A 13,229-nucleotide genomic window follows, 5' to 3' on the forward strand; every position below is an offset into this window, starting at 1 on the left:
TAAATGGGGGGAATTGCAGTGTTGTAGTGTTCTCCTTATGCCGACAACTACATGTGTAGCCTTACCCCTATTCATTAAAAGTCGCACACAGCTTGATGAATTTGATCTATTTGCTGCTCTGCTTGTTTGTCTGTCAGTAAAACTTTAAAGTAAGGGTGCTTTTAGACAGCCCGACATGAGACCGTGCAAGGACGCAACTGAGCGGCGATCAGCAAGATTGGTGCTCATTTTCATTTACAGCACAATAAATCAAGCAGCCGAGCTGCACAAACAGGCCTTGTATTGTTTGTGCAGTCATTCACCAATGGTACCTGGGTCTAAGATTTCTTGTATCTTTTGTAGTAGGGAGCCAGGTATGTAGGTGAAAGTGCCAGGTATGAACTGTGGGTTACCTAAAATCAGGAAAAGGGGTTAAAGGGCAGGAGAGAAGGTCTTCAATACTTTTACTATTTTAACTGTCTATTCATGTAATTCATTAACTCATTTATTTCAGAATTTTTACAGAAAAGTTTTAACTTCTCCTTGACTTCTCTCTTCTAGTATGCCACGAATCCTGCTCAGAGTGTCACGGCCCTTTAGAAAGTGATTGCACAACATGCAAGGACCTGTCACAAGTGAAACATGGTGGTCACTGTGTAGACAGCTGTGGTCCGGGATTCTATGTACAAAATGGAATCTGTGCAGGTAATTCTTGTTTTGAGCACAGTTATCAGTTACCTTGCATGACCTTAGTGAGAACAAAAGTGTACGTCTGAGTAAGAATTGATTGCGTTCTCCCTAGAATAAATAATTGCATTTGTCGAGCATGTTACAACATATTAAAGCTGAACTAATGTACCAGGAACAAAGAAATATCTACTGATTTATCTTAAGTTGGCATTAATTGAGAACTTTTTATGAAGTGTATAACTGTTTCGCTAACTGTAGTTGAAATCTGAAATATGAGGCTAGAAGGTTTGCAAGGAAACAAGGCAGATCTGAAATGACTAAAGTGCTTATTAGGTGCAAGATTTATGGAGGCCATACCAGACAAAATGAAAAATATTTAGTACATTATTCTGCAATCTACATAATTATTGTATATTATAATACAATTAGATTACATTTACAATTTCATTACTTATTTCTGTGGACATTTGCGAGAAAAAAAATCTGAGTAATAAAACTTAACCTGCTTCTTCTTTTTTTTCCTTGTTAATAAGGGCTTGCTGCAAAAAATGTGTACAGTATGTTATTCACATAGCTAAAGTGGACAAAACAAATGTACATCGAACTGGGGAATCTAAAAGATGCCCAATAAAGGGGTATTTCGCTCAAAAATAGCTTTTCATATGTTGTTGCTTGTGGGCATACCCTAATTAATAGTTTTATTCTTACCTTTCTGCGCTCCCCCAGTGTCCTCCTACCCACCAATTAGATATCCACAAGGTGTCTGGGTGCCTATATAAAAAAGACCAATTACTAACACAAGAACAAAGTATATAGAACAATTAACTGGCACACCAATGTAATCAAATAGGTATAGTCTCTGTACTAATAATTACATAATATGCAAAAAAAAAGTAGTACATACATTATCCTAACCCCTAAAAGCTATTAAAAAATTCTCAGCATTAAGAGCTGTTAGCTATAGCACCAGCTCACACCCTGTCCTGCAATGTATGTAAGACTACCCCTAGACAACTGATAAGTCCTGATATGAATAGTTTAATTTGTATAGTATGTTGCACCAACAAACTAAAGTCCAAGTGCATGTGCAAATCAAGAAGATACAGTATAGCGTTAACAAGTGATATCTACAAGTAAACAGTCCTAAATCAAAAAACAAAAAGTGTCTCAGCAGCAAATTGTAACACACAACAACAGGCAAGCTTAGGGGGTCTTAAGCCGGCGTCGTCCTACGTCATCTTCAGGTCCCGGCTGAGCGGTCCTACCACAACTTCTAAGACAGAATCATCTGGGAGTGACAGCCCGATCAGCCAATCACTGGCTGCGGCTCTGTCCCATTTTAGCCAGTGATTGGCTAAGCATGTTTTTCCCCTCAGATGAGTCCTTAGCGTAACTTTTGAAAAGTTTGGTTTTACAGGTTTGCTGAACTTTAGCATAAAGTTCAGGAGTTTAGCTGTTTTAGCGTGGTTCAAAAAATGTGCTCATCTATACTTGTCCGTGCTTCCCCCATGACCACCCTCTCCATTCCCCGCATTTAAGAGAGATAGCCTGCGCAGCTTTTCACTGACTGACTGAGCCGGGACAGCATCGCAGCTAGTGATTGGGTGAGCAGGCTGTCTCTAGGCAGGAATGGAATTTTGACAGCTGCAGAGACCAGAGGAGGACATTGGGGGAGCATGGACAGGTGAGAAAACTATGTGTGGCCACCATCTTTCTGAACTTGTTCCGAACTTTGCAAAAAGTTTTGTTCGGTACCGATTTAGCCTTTCTGTAAAGTTCTGAATTGATCTCTATTTGTTTTTTATTCTTAGTGGACGCCAATTGTGTCAAAGTTGTCCTTTAAAATCAAATTTCTATTCCTTACACTTTGAGTTATGCAGACCTTTAAGAAATAACATATTTATGGTGTAAGCAGGTGCAGCTGTTTCTTGAAATATAGGTGTTATTTTATTACACAGTGCCCTCCCTGTAACCACAGAGCCTCCAACGAATAAAGCAATTACTGCACTAAAAGTGTCAGAGTATTTGCTTTCCAGAAAATGTTTTTATATTTATCCATTTTGCATTTGAAAGCAAAAGAGTAAATGTCTGAAATATTGCTTTACTACATGTGTAAGAACCCCACTATCTTATCCCATGATAACACTTTCACTGCCTGAATACATAAAGGATCCCTCACCCAATCTAATTATTGCATTTCCAAGAAATGGTCTATGTAAAAGCAACAGCAATCAGCTGTTGAACCAAAAAAAATTAGTTGGCTGATCAGATCTTTTATGCAGACCTAAAAATGATCATTATGGATCAGACAGCGACCTATATAAACAGAGCATGTGTGGCTGACAATAATGGAATTAAAGGGCTTCATGAATGATCCAGTGATCAGCCTGTGTGATAATTAAATTGTGTAAAGGCTTATTATATGCGTGCCAGTCAATGAGCTAGGTCCTCTTTATCAGGACCTGCTCATCTGAAAGGGCCTTTTTACTCAGAATGATAATCGGCCGATTCGGCCCTATCCGTCCCATTATCGTTCCGTGTAATAAACACAACGATCAGCCGATGATTGTTGTCATCAGCTGATCGTTGATAAAGGTTTGGACCTATAATTGTCGGACACCGACTGCGCACCGCTATGTGTAAAAGCGGTGCGTGGCCGGTGGCTGATGATTAGCAATGTAAATACATTACCTATCCATGGTTTAGGGCTCCTCCTGAGCTGTGCTTCTCCCTGGGTCCCGCGGGCTGCATCTTCAGAGCGTCCTGTCTTAACTGACAGGCCGCTTAGCCAATCACAGGCCGGGACCGCCGCGACCAGTGATTGGCTGAGCGGCCTGTCAGTTAAGACAGGACGCTCTGAAGCTGCAGCGCGCGGGACTCGGGAAGAAGCGGAGCACAAGTGGAGCCCTGGACCATGGATAGGTAATGTATGCCAGTTTAGCAAGGGCTGCATGCGCATCGGTAACAATGTCCATGCAGCCCTTGTTAAACGATTATAGGGCTGTGTAATAGGCCCAGTAAATGAGCGCCAATCTAATAATATCTGGCCCTTATCAGCCCATGTAATACTACCCTTAGTGTTCACTATGTACAGTATGGGGAAGATTTATCAAACATGGTGTAAAGTGAAACTGGTTCAGTTGCCCCTAGCAACCAATCAGATTCAACCTTTCATTCCTCACAGACTCTTTGGAAAATGAAAGGTGGAATCTGATTGGTTGCTAGGGGCAACTGTGCCAGTTTCACTTTACACCATGTTTGGTAAATCTCCCACTATATGTTTACTTTTTAGGATTCTATGTAGTCTTCAGCGGTTTTGAGACCTGGTAAATAAATGTATATGTGCAGGAAATGGCCTGAAATAGTCAGTATTTCTCCTTACAGTACAGTACAGTATAGCAGTACCTTTTCTCCTTACTAAATCGACTGCTGCAGTCGCGGTTGTTGTGTGCCATAAGCTGCACAGTAGCTCTATACTATGATTCTGGGAACTATAACGACACAGTCATGCTGATTAGTTCCCTTTTAAGGGCTAGAAGCTCTGCCGTTCTGCCCAAATCACCTTGTGTTGAAGAACTTTGTCTTTTAAAATAGTTTTGTGTCTTAAACATCTTAATTTTAATTCATTTTTTAAAATAGGGAATAGAAAGGGATTTTTCAGCTGACCGCAATGGTCCATCATGTGCCAGAGAGATAATAAGTCAATAACCTGTATTGTTTGCTAGATATATTTAGGATCAAAGTGTTAAGCAGTGCCAACCTGGGGAAAGGCTGACATAAAGGTTTATTTTAGCCGCCATTAACCTCTTAACTCATTTCTAGTGTTGGTTAACAAGTCATTATGCCTGTGATATGTTTTTCTAACATGAGAGCCTATGCATCTGTAAGCAGCATCCATTAAACGCATATGTCTAAGATTTCCATTGGAATCCTTCAAACAATAAACTCTCTGTAATTGTGCTAACTAGAGTAATAAGTATAAGTATAATGTTATTTTTTGCCATGCAGTAAATTACATATATTTAAAGAGGACCTGTCACCCCCCCGGGCCAGGGTGACAGGCTCCCGACCCCCAGCTAGAGCTCCCTATACTTACCTGATCGTGCCGGATCCCGCTTCTTGATCCGGTCCGGTGAGAGAGATTTCAGCACCCAAAGCCTGGCGCGCGCGCTCCTAAGATGAGTCCGATGCCCATAGAGAATGAATGGTGAATACGACGGACTCCTCTCAGGAGTGCACGCGCAGGGCTTCGGGCGCTGAAATCTCTGTCACCGGACCGTATCAAGAAGAATGACCCGGTGCCATCTGGTAAGTATAGGGGGCTCTAGCGGGGAGTCAGGAGCCTGTCACCCCTGCACGGGTGGGTGACAGGTTCCCTTTAAAAAGCAAAAACATATATTTTTTTTTTTACTCTCGCTCCCCCCTTCCAAAAAATGTTTTCAAATTTAGTCAGTAAATTATATCCTAAAAGGGGCAGAAAAAAATTCAAAAGTTAAAGCTTCTAGAACCCGGTGGAAAAAGTAAAGAAAACGACTTGGAGAATAAGACTGTTTAAGGGGAACACTGGTTAAGAAAGATTTAACCCTGTTAAATCCCCATCCATAATCTAAGCTTGTGTGTATTAGGTTTCTATTATGTGAATTAAATCCATGTCTCTCCTGCTGTCAGGCCAGCTTTAACACCTTATCTGTAACTCTGCCCACCGATGACATCACACTTTGTTCACCTGATCAAGGGCGGGGAAACTACAGCTTCTCCTGAGTAGTATAAGGGAAAGGAGACATTGTTGTTTCATCGCTCTCTTTCTAATCTATCTATGTAGTTCGTTTATTGAGGTGCAGTGCATGCTGGGAAATGTAGTTTATATATGGGATTGCTGGAGTTTCCCTTTAATGGCATTGGCTGTATGGTGTTGGTATTGTCTGAATAAATTTGTCCTCCTGCAGAACAAAAATTTGAAGCCAATCAAATACCTCCTTCAAGGGTAGACATCTTTGGAGTATCTTACATCCAATCCTAATAAAGCCAACAGTTTAGCTTTACCCCCTGTCAGACATGTGACCTATTTTCCTAGTTCCTAATTTGACATTATCTAACTTCCTAGGATGCATTGCTTTTCTCTTTTTTGTATCAAACATATCAATTTTATTGAGATGAGAATAATAGCAATGTACATACCACATGGGCCTTTTTTTGGCCTCTAAGTAAAATGTCAACAATGACACAACAAAAAATCAAATAAACTTAGCGTCTGAATGCAGTCTGATACATGTTTCACACAAAATATAAAGAAACCCCTGTAAAATACAAGACACAAGATGCAGTTCAAGATGTTATGTAAAAGGAAAAGTCCACTTAATAGCTTTTCCCTTTTTTAGAGGAAACAAAAACAACATAATAAAACTTCATGACAGGATATAAAGAGAGGTTTACCATTTCTTATACTAATTGGCTTGTCCATTTTTGTTGGATTTATTACACAGACAGATAAAGACTCTATTGCATAAAATGGGCATTTTTTCCCTTATTGGCAGTGATAGTCATTTTAGTGCCTTTTTTCTTTTTTTTTTTCTTTTTTTTTTAACAAAATCTGAACAAGATACTAGCTAAGACTGATTAGAGACCAGGGGCATGTTCTCCTCTTTATGATCATTATTTGGCTCAGTAAGCAGCATGTTATAAAACAGAAGAACTGACACAGTCACTTGTCTGCAGTAAAGGAGGTGTAGCGTGTGCTGGTTGATTGCTTAAAACTGCGCTCTAGTCTATCAGGCAAGTGAATGAACCATACTGCCAAAACAATGATATTTTGTGAAAGTACTTAATTTCCTTCTTTGTTGCTAGAACTTACAGGGACATCTCGCCAAGGTTTACAGAGACAGAAAGCATATACATCTGAATTTAATGCTGCTATTATGAAATATCCCTTTCTCCTTCTGCTGGCACTGATGCAAATTAAATATCCAGTACAAGCTATAAACCGTAGCTTTTGCTTGAAAGCGTAAATGTCATTTTTTAGGGTCATTTTTCTGAAAATAATAAATATCAATAGTACAAGCGATTTTAAGAAACTCTGTAATAGGTTTTATTTGGCAAAAGATTTTCCTTCTGAACTGAAAAAGCCGTTTTTCTAGCTCCCCCCTGACTTCAGAAGAAGCAGGATTTCTGTGTCCATTATGCTCTATGGAGAGGGGAGGGGCTGAGAGCAGTGAGTGAGCACGGAGCAGTTCTGCACAGCACAACTACCTGCAATCTTCTCTCAGCAAGTTCCTAGATAAGCACTGACCTTTCTGACCTCTGAATCCAGAATTTTAGGTGCCCAGACAGTCTCCAAACAGCTTCATGTCTCTTCTTTCTGCTCACTCATCTCCCTTTGGCCCCTCCCCCCCTCCATAGGATATAATGGACACAAGTAATGAAGACGAATTTGCCTGATAATGTGCAGAGGGGCGGCGGAGGCTGAGAAATTGCTTTTTGAGTACAGAAAGAGGCTTTTTTGCCTAATAAAACCTATTATAGAGTTTCTTAAAATAACTTACACAGTTACACTTTAAGTATTAATTGTTTAAAACTGATCAAGTCTAATTCCTGATAGTGTTATGCCTTGTTGTATGTCTGACCACAATAGTGAATTATTTAAGTAATGCCCTAAACGTGATTTTCCTGCTGTCAAAAACATTGGGGTCCTTTAGAAGGCAATTACTTAGGTTTGAAAATAGATCTGTGATATAAGTCATGTCTCTGTTATGCCAAAGAAACTATGACTGTAGTATGAACAGAGTCTCTATAGAATTTTAAATGATAAGTCAGCAACACTTCACACTTCCGTGGCCATTTTTACGGTCAGGAAACACTTATCAGGAGATTTCAGGAAGCCATCAATGTTTCTTGGCTATAAAAATATAGAAGGAAAAAAGACTACAGCAGTGCCCCCCTACTGGCTTCTCCTTCTCTCGAAGGTGCACGAGTGACGCAATGCTTGAGGAAGGTAATAGTCTCTTGTGGCTGGAGGTATAATGCTCCTTCCAGCCACAAGAGTGATTGATAGGGTCATTAGCCAATGGCTTCCTTCCCGGTCAAGCACAGTGCCGCATTTTACTGTATTTGCTCCTGATTAGGTGCAAGCATTGGCACTTGCTGCCATGTAATGCATCCAGAATTCCATACAGATTCCAGATGTGAATCCAGAGCCGTCCGGAATTCTTAATGCCCCATAGGGTTCTATGAGGCATCTGTGCTGGAATTCTGGACAAATACAGGATATTTCCTATATTTTTCTGAGCTATTTTTCGACACGGACACCCTTCAGAAAAAGTCTTGAAGGTTGTCTGTGCCCAATAAAACTTTATGGGTACAGAAATCTATATTGATCTCCTGATAAGAAATTAAGCTAATTTTTCCAGATGTGTTTGAAGGGCTTTCTCTCCTGATCTCTGTGACATATCAAAAGTTTGACTAATGTTTGGTAATCTGTAACATTCCTATTCTTTATATGTTATGTAAATTGTACATATATTGTACGGTTCATTCAACGCCTATATTACCATATTGCTTTTGTGTAAGGTGCACCACCTGGTAATGATCAGATTTGTGCCTGCATCTTGACTAGCCTTGTGTTGTCTATAAGTAAGGGCCATATTACACAGCTTGACCCAAGGGGTAAGCGAATGCCAGTCTGCTAGGTTGGTGCTTCCTTACCGAGCCTTGATATTCATGTGTGCAGGGTTGCATGGACATTGTTAGTGATGTCCGTGCAGCCTTGCTATTTATAGAAAATAATAAAGATGTAGTTATGCTTACCTCTCCATGCTATCCATTGTCCTCTTGTCATGTCTGCATCTCCTGCTGCTGTCACTGAACTCGTCTCGACAGTTACAGCCCGTTGAGCCAATTACTGAGTGAGGCGGGACAGCACTGGGGCCAGTGATTGGCTGAGCAGGCTGTCACTACAGATTTGACAGGTTTGGCGGCATCAGCGTGGGATGCAGAGACACAGCAGGTGGATACCAGGGGTGCATGGAGAGGTAAGCACAACTACAGCTTTGCTGTTTTCTATACTCTTTCATCAGCTGTCAGCCATGCATCACCTTTTACGTGTGTAGATGCACAGCAGGTGGCCAATGATTTCTAAACATTTTGAAAGACAACGATCAACCGGCAAGCTCATTGGCTGGTCGTTGTCTTTATCACATGGAGCGATAATATCTGCCCGATTTGGCCTGATCCAGCAGATAATTGCTCAGTGTAATAGGGCCTTTATTGTGTAGCCAATATTATCAAATAGCCTGACCTTCCCATTTATTATGACATTTTACTAACGGATTACGTTTTTAATTGTCCAATTTCATTTTACAGTAAAAGGTATCTGACCCGTTTGAAAACACAGAAAATGTAGGGAATTCAATTGTTATGTCTCCATTTTATCGTGCCCTGGCTCTCTCCTGTTATTCCTCACAATGTCCATCTGCTTCACTGTTTCTTAGTGCCAAGTGCATAATGGCCTCCATATTTGGAAATTAAATACCACAGCTTTGTACAGTGTTATGTATAGTTCCAATAAATTGTGCTTGATTGACATTATTTGCTGCCTTTTTATCACTTTAGTTTAATGTCTTTTGTCTTTTTCTTCAAGATTGTGATCCATCATGCCAAACTTGCTCTTCGGACAACAGATGCTTAAGCTGTGCCAAAGGCAGAATCTTTCACTATGGCAGATGTGTGCTGCAGTGTCCAGCAGGTTATTATGCTGACGCTGATGGATTGTGCATAGGTAGGAAGTATTTTTGTCTTTGACCTACAAATTTTAACAGTTTTTTTTCCTTTCCTTTTGTGGATTGATAAATGGATGTTAAAGTACATAAAGGGGACATGTCTTAAGAAAATAACTTGTTTAAATAAAAAAAAAAATTAATCAAGTTATAAAAAAAAATTTGGGTGAAGTTTTTTACCTTTCCATTTTACTATATATTTTAAAATAATTCTGAAATCTTGAAGTTTTTTGGTCTGGTCAATTTCAGTTTTGTAGAGAAGACTTTTACTTTTAGATAACATGAATCATGCCATTAACAATAGTTGATAGATGAGCTGTAATTGGTTGCTGTGGGAGAAACCAGACAGTACGTTGATATCTTGGCCAATGACTATTGTGCAAATCCCAGGGAATGCATAGAAAATTCCTCAAGAGGTGTCAATAGGCTCTCCTGTCTGTTATTTCCAATCACTATGCTGCTGCCATAAAACATATTTATGAATGTTGTGCATATGGCTGCACCCTTTTTTTTTTTTTTGCAATAATTTTTATTTAGAGAAAAAATATATAACAATAAAATAGCTAAAATCAGGGAGTGGCACAAAATACATACAGATCCAAAGGGATACAATGGCGATTCATAAACATTTCCATTAATCAGTATTCAATACACCCACAAACAAATAACATCTTATTCGTTTGCTATCAATTTTTTTTAGCAAATCCTACCAGTCTAACCAGACATATTCCAGGCTGCACCCTTAATAGTGTAAAAGAATACAAAATTTGAAAAATATAATTGGAAAAAAGAGTAGAATTTAAAAAAAATGAATACATATTTTAGTATCTGGCTCTAATCAGAAGACAATGTAGGTGACATATTTCTAGCCTATGATAGTAATAGGTTGGAAAGATTTTAGGTTAGCAATGAAATGTATGTAGCAGCACAGGTAAAATATTTCTGTGCAATAAATGAAGAACTATACAGGGGTAAAATTCTGCAAATCTAAATAGCGCAACCTGGGATTAAACTATTGGTGAAAAGTGTAAATCAATATTATGATTTATTATTATATTGGTAATTTAACACTCAATACATGGAACAGAAGTTCATGGAGGCCAAATGCCAGCTAATAATTAATTGTTAATAATGGTAAAATCCCCCCCCCCCTCCACTTCAATTTTACCATTCAACTTGTCGCTTATAGACTTTAAAGGGAAATTCCACATAAACATAACTTTTGATATGTTGCTGCCCATGGTGAGACTAACAATTCGTTTTATACATGTTATTATCTATATAGGCTGCTTCTCTCAGTTCTCAGCTGCTGCTTTTTGCTTAAAACACAAAAATCTATCTGTGAGCTTTTTTCTCCGTCTCCCCCTCCCTCCCCTGCCTTCTGAGACAACTGATGTTAACAAGTCTCTGGAAGGCTATATATGCAACTTTGTAGTCATGTGCAACTTCTTTATAATGCTGGGAAGGTTATTGTTGGGTCAAGTTGCTAATGTCCTCACTGTGATTATCCCTCCCGACATAACAAAGAAGCTACAATATTGCAGATAAAGCCAGTGAGGGACTTGTTTACATCTGATGTCTCAGAAGGTAGGGGGGAGGCGTGGTAGACAGACAGAGATCTTTGTGTCTTCAGCAGAAAACAGCATCTGAGAACTGGGGGAAGGAGACAGAATAGATAATAACAAGTATGAAATGAATTGTTAGTCTCACCATGGGCAGCCGCAAAAGTTACATTTGAGTAGAATACCTCTTCAAGCCATTATTTGCATTGATAATTCCTATATGTTGTAGTATAGTATGAGGGATTTTTCATATTTCACCATCGTGCAAAAAAAAAAAAAAAAGACAAGTTGGCAAGAAAACTAGTTTCCATACTGTGAAGCTCTGATCTGCTAAAGGAAACGGTCATTAGTTTCATGGTACCCAAACTATGGGCTGCATAAAACGATGAGAAGCTCCCTTATTACAATGACAAATGATCAGCTGTGAAATATTATCATAGTTATAGAACTGGGCAGGAACTGGGCTCAGCGGCTTCTCCCTCTCTGCCAGCCAAGATTAATGGGTCTCTCTATTGCTACTTGCATATTGGGAGGGATCTATCAATCAAGATTGGTGGGGCAGGCAGAAGCCACCGGAGACCACACAGATGAGTAGTGGTTCAGGCAGTATAAAAGTAATGACAGGTCCTAGTTAAGCAATAGTATTCTATAGGCGGAGTGCAGGCATCTTTCAGACAAACAGATAACCCATAGTACGATTATATAGTGGCATTATTTATTCTGCTAAATTGCAGATTTTCAAGACATCTCAATTACAGCCAGCGTGTAACATTTCTAGTAGAAAAAAGGCTAGAAGAAATCAAATCGGTGGAGAAATGATTGTGAATGACAAGCAATAAACAGCAGCTATTACTGCTAATATAACATCATCTGTCACAATGTAAGCGACAATGTGCAGTTAGCAGAAAAAAGATTTTATGTTTCAGCCTTTTAAATTTGTGCATGATCTTTAGGATACATACAGTTTGGTTAGAAATTAGATTTTTGTGTCAATCTACTGAAAATATTTAATTTAACCCCTTAGCGACCCATGACGTATCTGATATGTCATGGTGCCGCGGGGGGTGTTCAGAGCGGGGCTCTGAACGGCGCTGATCCCGGCTGACATGTGCAGCCGGGGAGCGCCTCTATTAGCCGGCGTGGGTCCCGTTGCCGGCGTGGGTCTCGTTGTAATTGTAACGACTTGAGGAACATGCATAACCAGTCAGTTTTACCATAGGGCGAAAGGCGTAAATGCAAAACTCCCCGAAATCAAAACAAATTCCTTTTTTTTTCAATTTGACAGCGCAAATTATTTTTTTCCGGTTTCGCAGCATATGTTATGGAAAAATAATGCCTGTCATTGCAAAGTACAATTGGTTTCGCAAAAAATAAGCGCTCATATACGTCTCTAGGTGAACAAATGCAAGCGCTATGGACTTTTAAACATAAAGTGGAAAAAGCAAAAGTGCAAAAACTTAAATTGGCTATGACCTTAAGGGGTTAAAGGAGTAATTTTATCTCTTCTCTTCCAAATCAACTGGTTCAGAAAGTTATATAGATTTATAATTTACTTCTATTTTTAAAAAAATCTCGTTTTCCAGTACAGAGGTGGCAGCAAAGAGCACTATGTTAGACTAGAAAGAATATACCACTTCCTGCAGGACATACAGCAACTGATAAGTACTGGAAGACTTGAATTTTTTTTAAATACTATTTTAATTAATAAAATTTTAAGTAATTTACAATCTGTAAAGTTTTCTGACACCAGTGGATTTGAGAGAAAAAAAATCTGCCAGATAACACCTTTCATTTTTTCTCCCTTGGATATTGGATTGGCTGTGGCTGTTCTAATGGAAGAAGTCACTGTATGTGGCAATTGTACCTGCTATTTCTTTGAAAAAAGCCTCAATTTACACCTTAGTCATCAATAAACTTGCCTATATCCTGAGCCTTAATCTGTTCATATTGTACATGTATTTCACATATTGGGATATTGCATTCCATTGTTTTAGCCATTGGGAATTGATTTGCACTTTACAGAAATGTTGTTTCATCCATGAAGCATTTGTTGTGTCATTCTTTGTTTCCCCAGCTTGTCACAAAGATTGTGCATCATGTTCTGGACCACTAGCCAACCAGTGCACATCCTGCTCACCTCCGCTGGTCTTGCTGAAAGGACAATGCGTCAGTAACTGTGGCTTAGGATACTATTTTGATGGAAATCACTGCAATGGTATTTAATTCTTTA

At 39.3% G+C, this 13,229-nt stretch overlaps 1 protein-coding gene across 2 annotated transcripts in view; it reads left to right on the forward strand.

Annotated features, from left to right (window-relative positions):
- FRAS1 (Fraser extracellular matrix complex subunit 1) overlaps positions 1 to 13,229 on the forward strand; it is a 352,271-nt gene that overhangs the window by 171,995 nt on the left and 167,047 nt on the right. For both annotated transcript variants that reach the window (XM_069978024.1, XM_069978025.1), the window contains 3 exons: positions 541 to 684; positions 9,302 to 9,439; positions 13,074 to 13,214. In XM_069978024.1, the coding sequence (XP_069834125.1) occupies positions 541 to 684; positions 9,302 to 9,439; positions 13,074 to 13,214 (423 nt within the window). The remainder of the gene's footprint in view (positions 1 to 540; positions 685 to 9,301; positions 9,440 to 13,073; positions 13,215 to 13,229) is intronic.

The sequence above is a fragment of the Dendropsophus ebraccatus genome, chromosome 7 (assembly GCF_027789765.1).
Source record: "Dendropsophus ebraccatus isolate aDenEbr1 chromosome 7, aDenEbr1.pat, whole genome shotgun sequence".
Taxonomy (NCBI): Eukaryota; Metazoa; Chordata; class Amphibia; order Anura; family Hylidae; genus Dendropsophus; species Dendropsophus ebraccatus.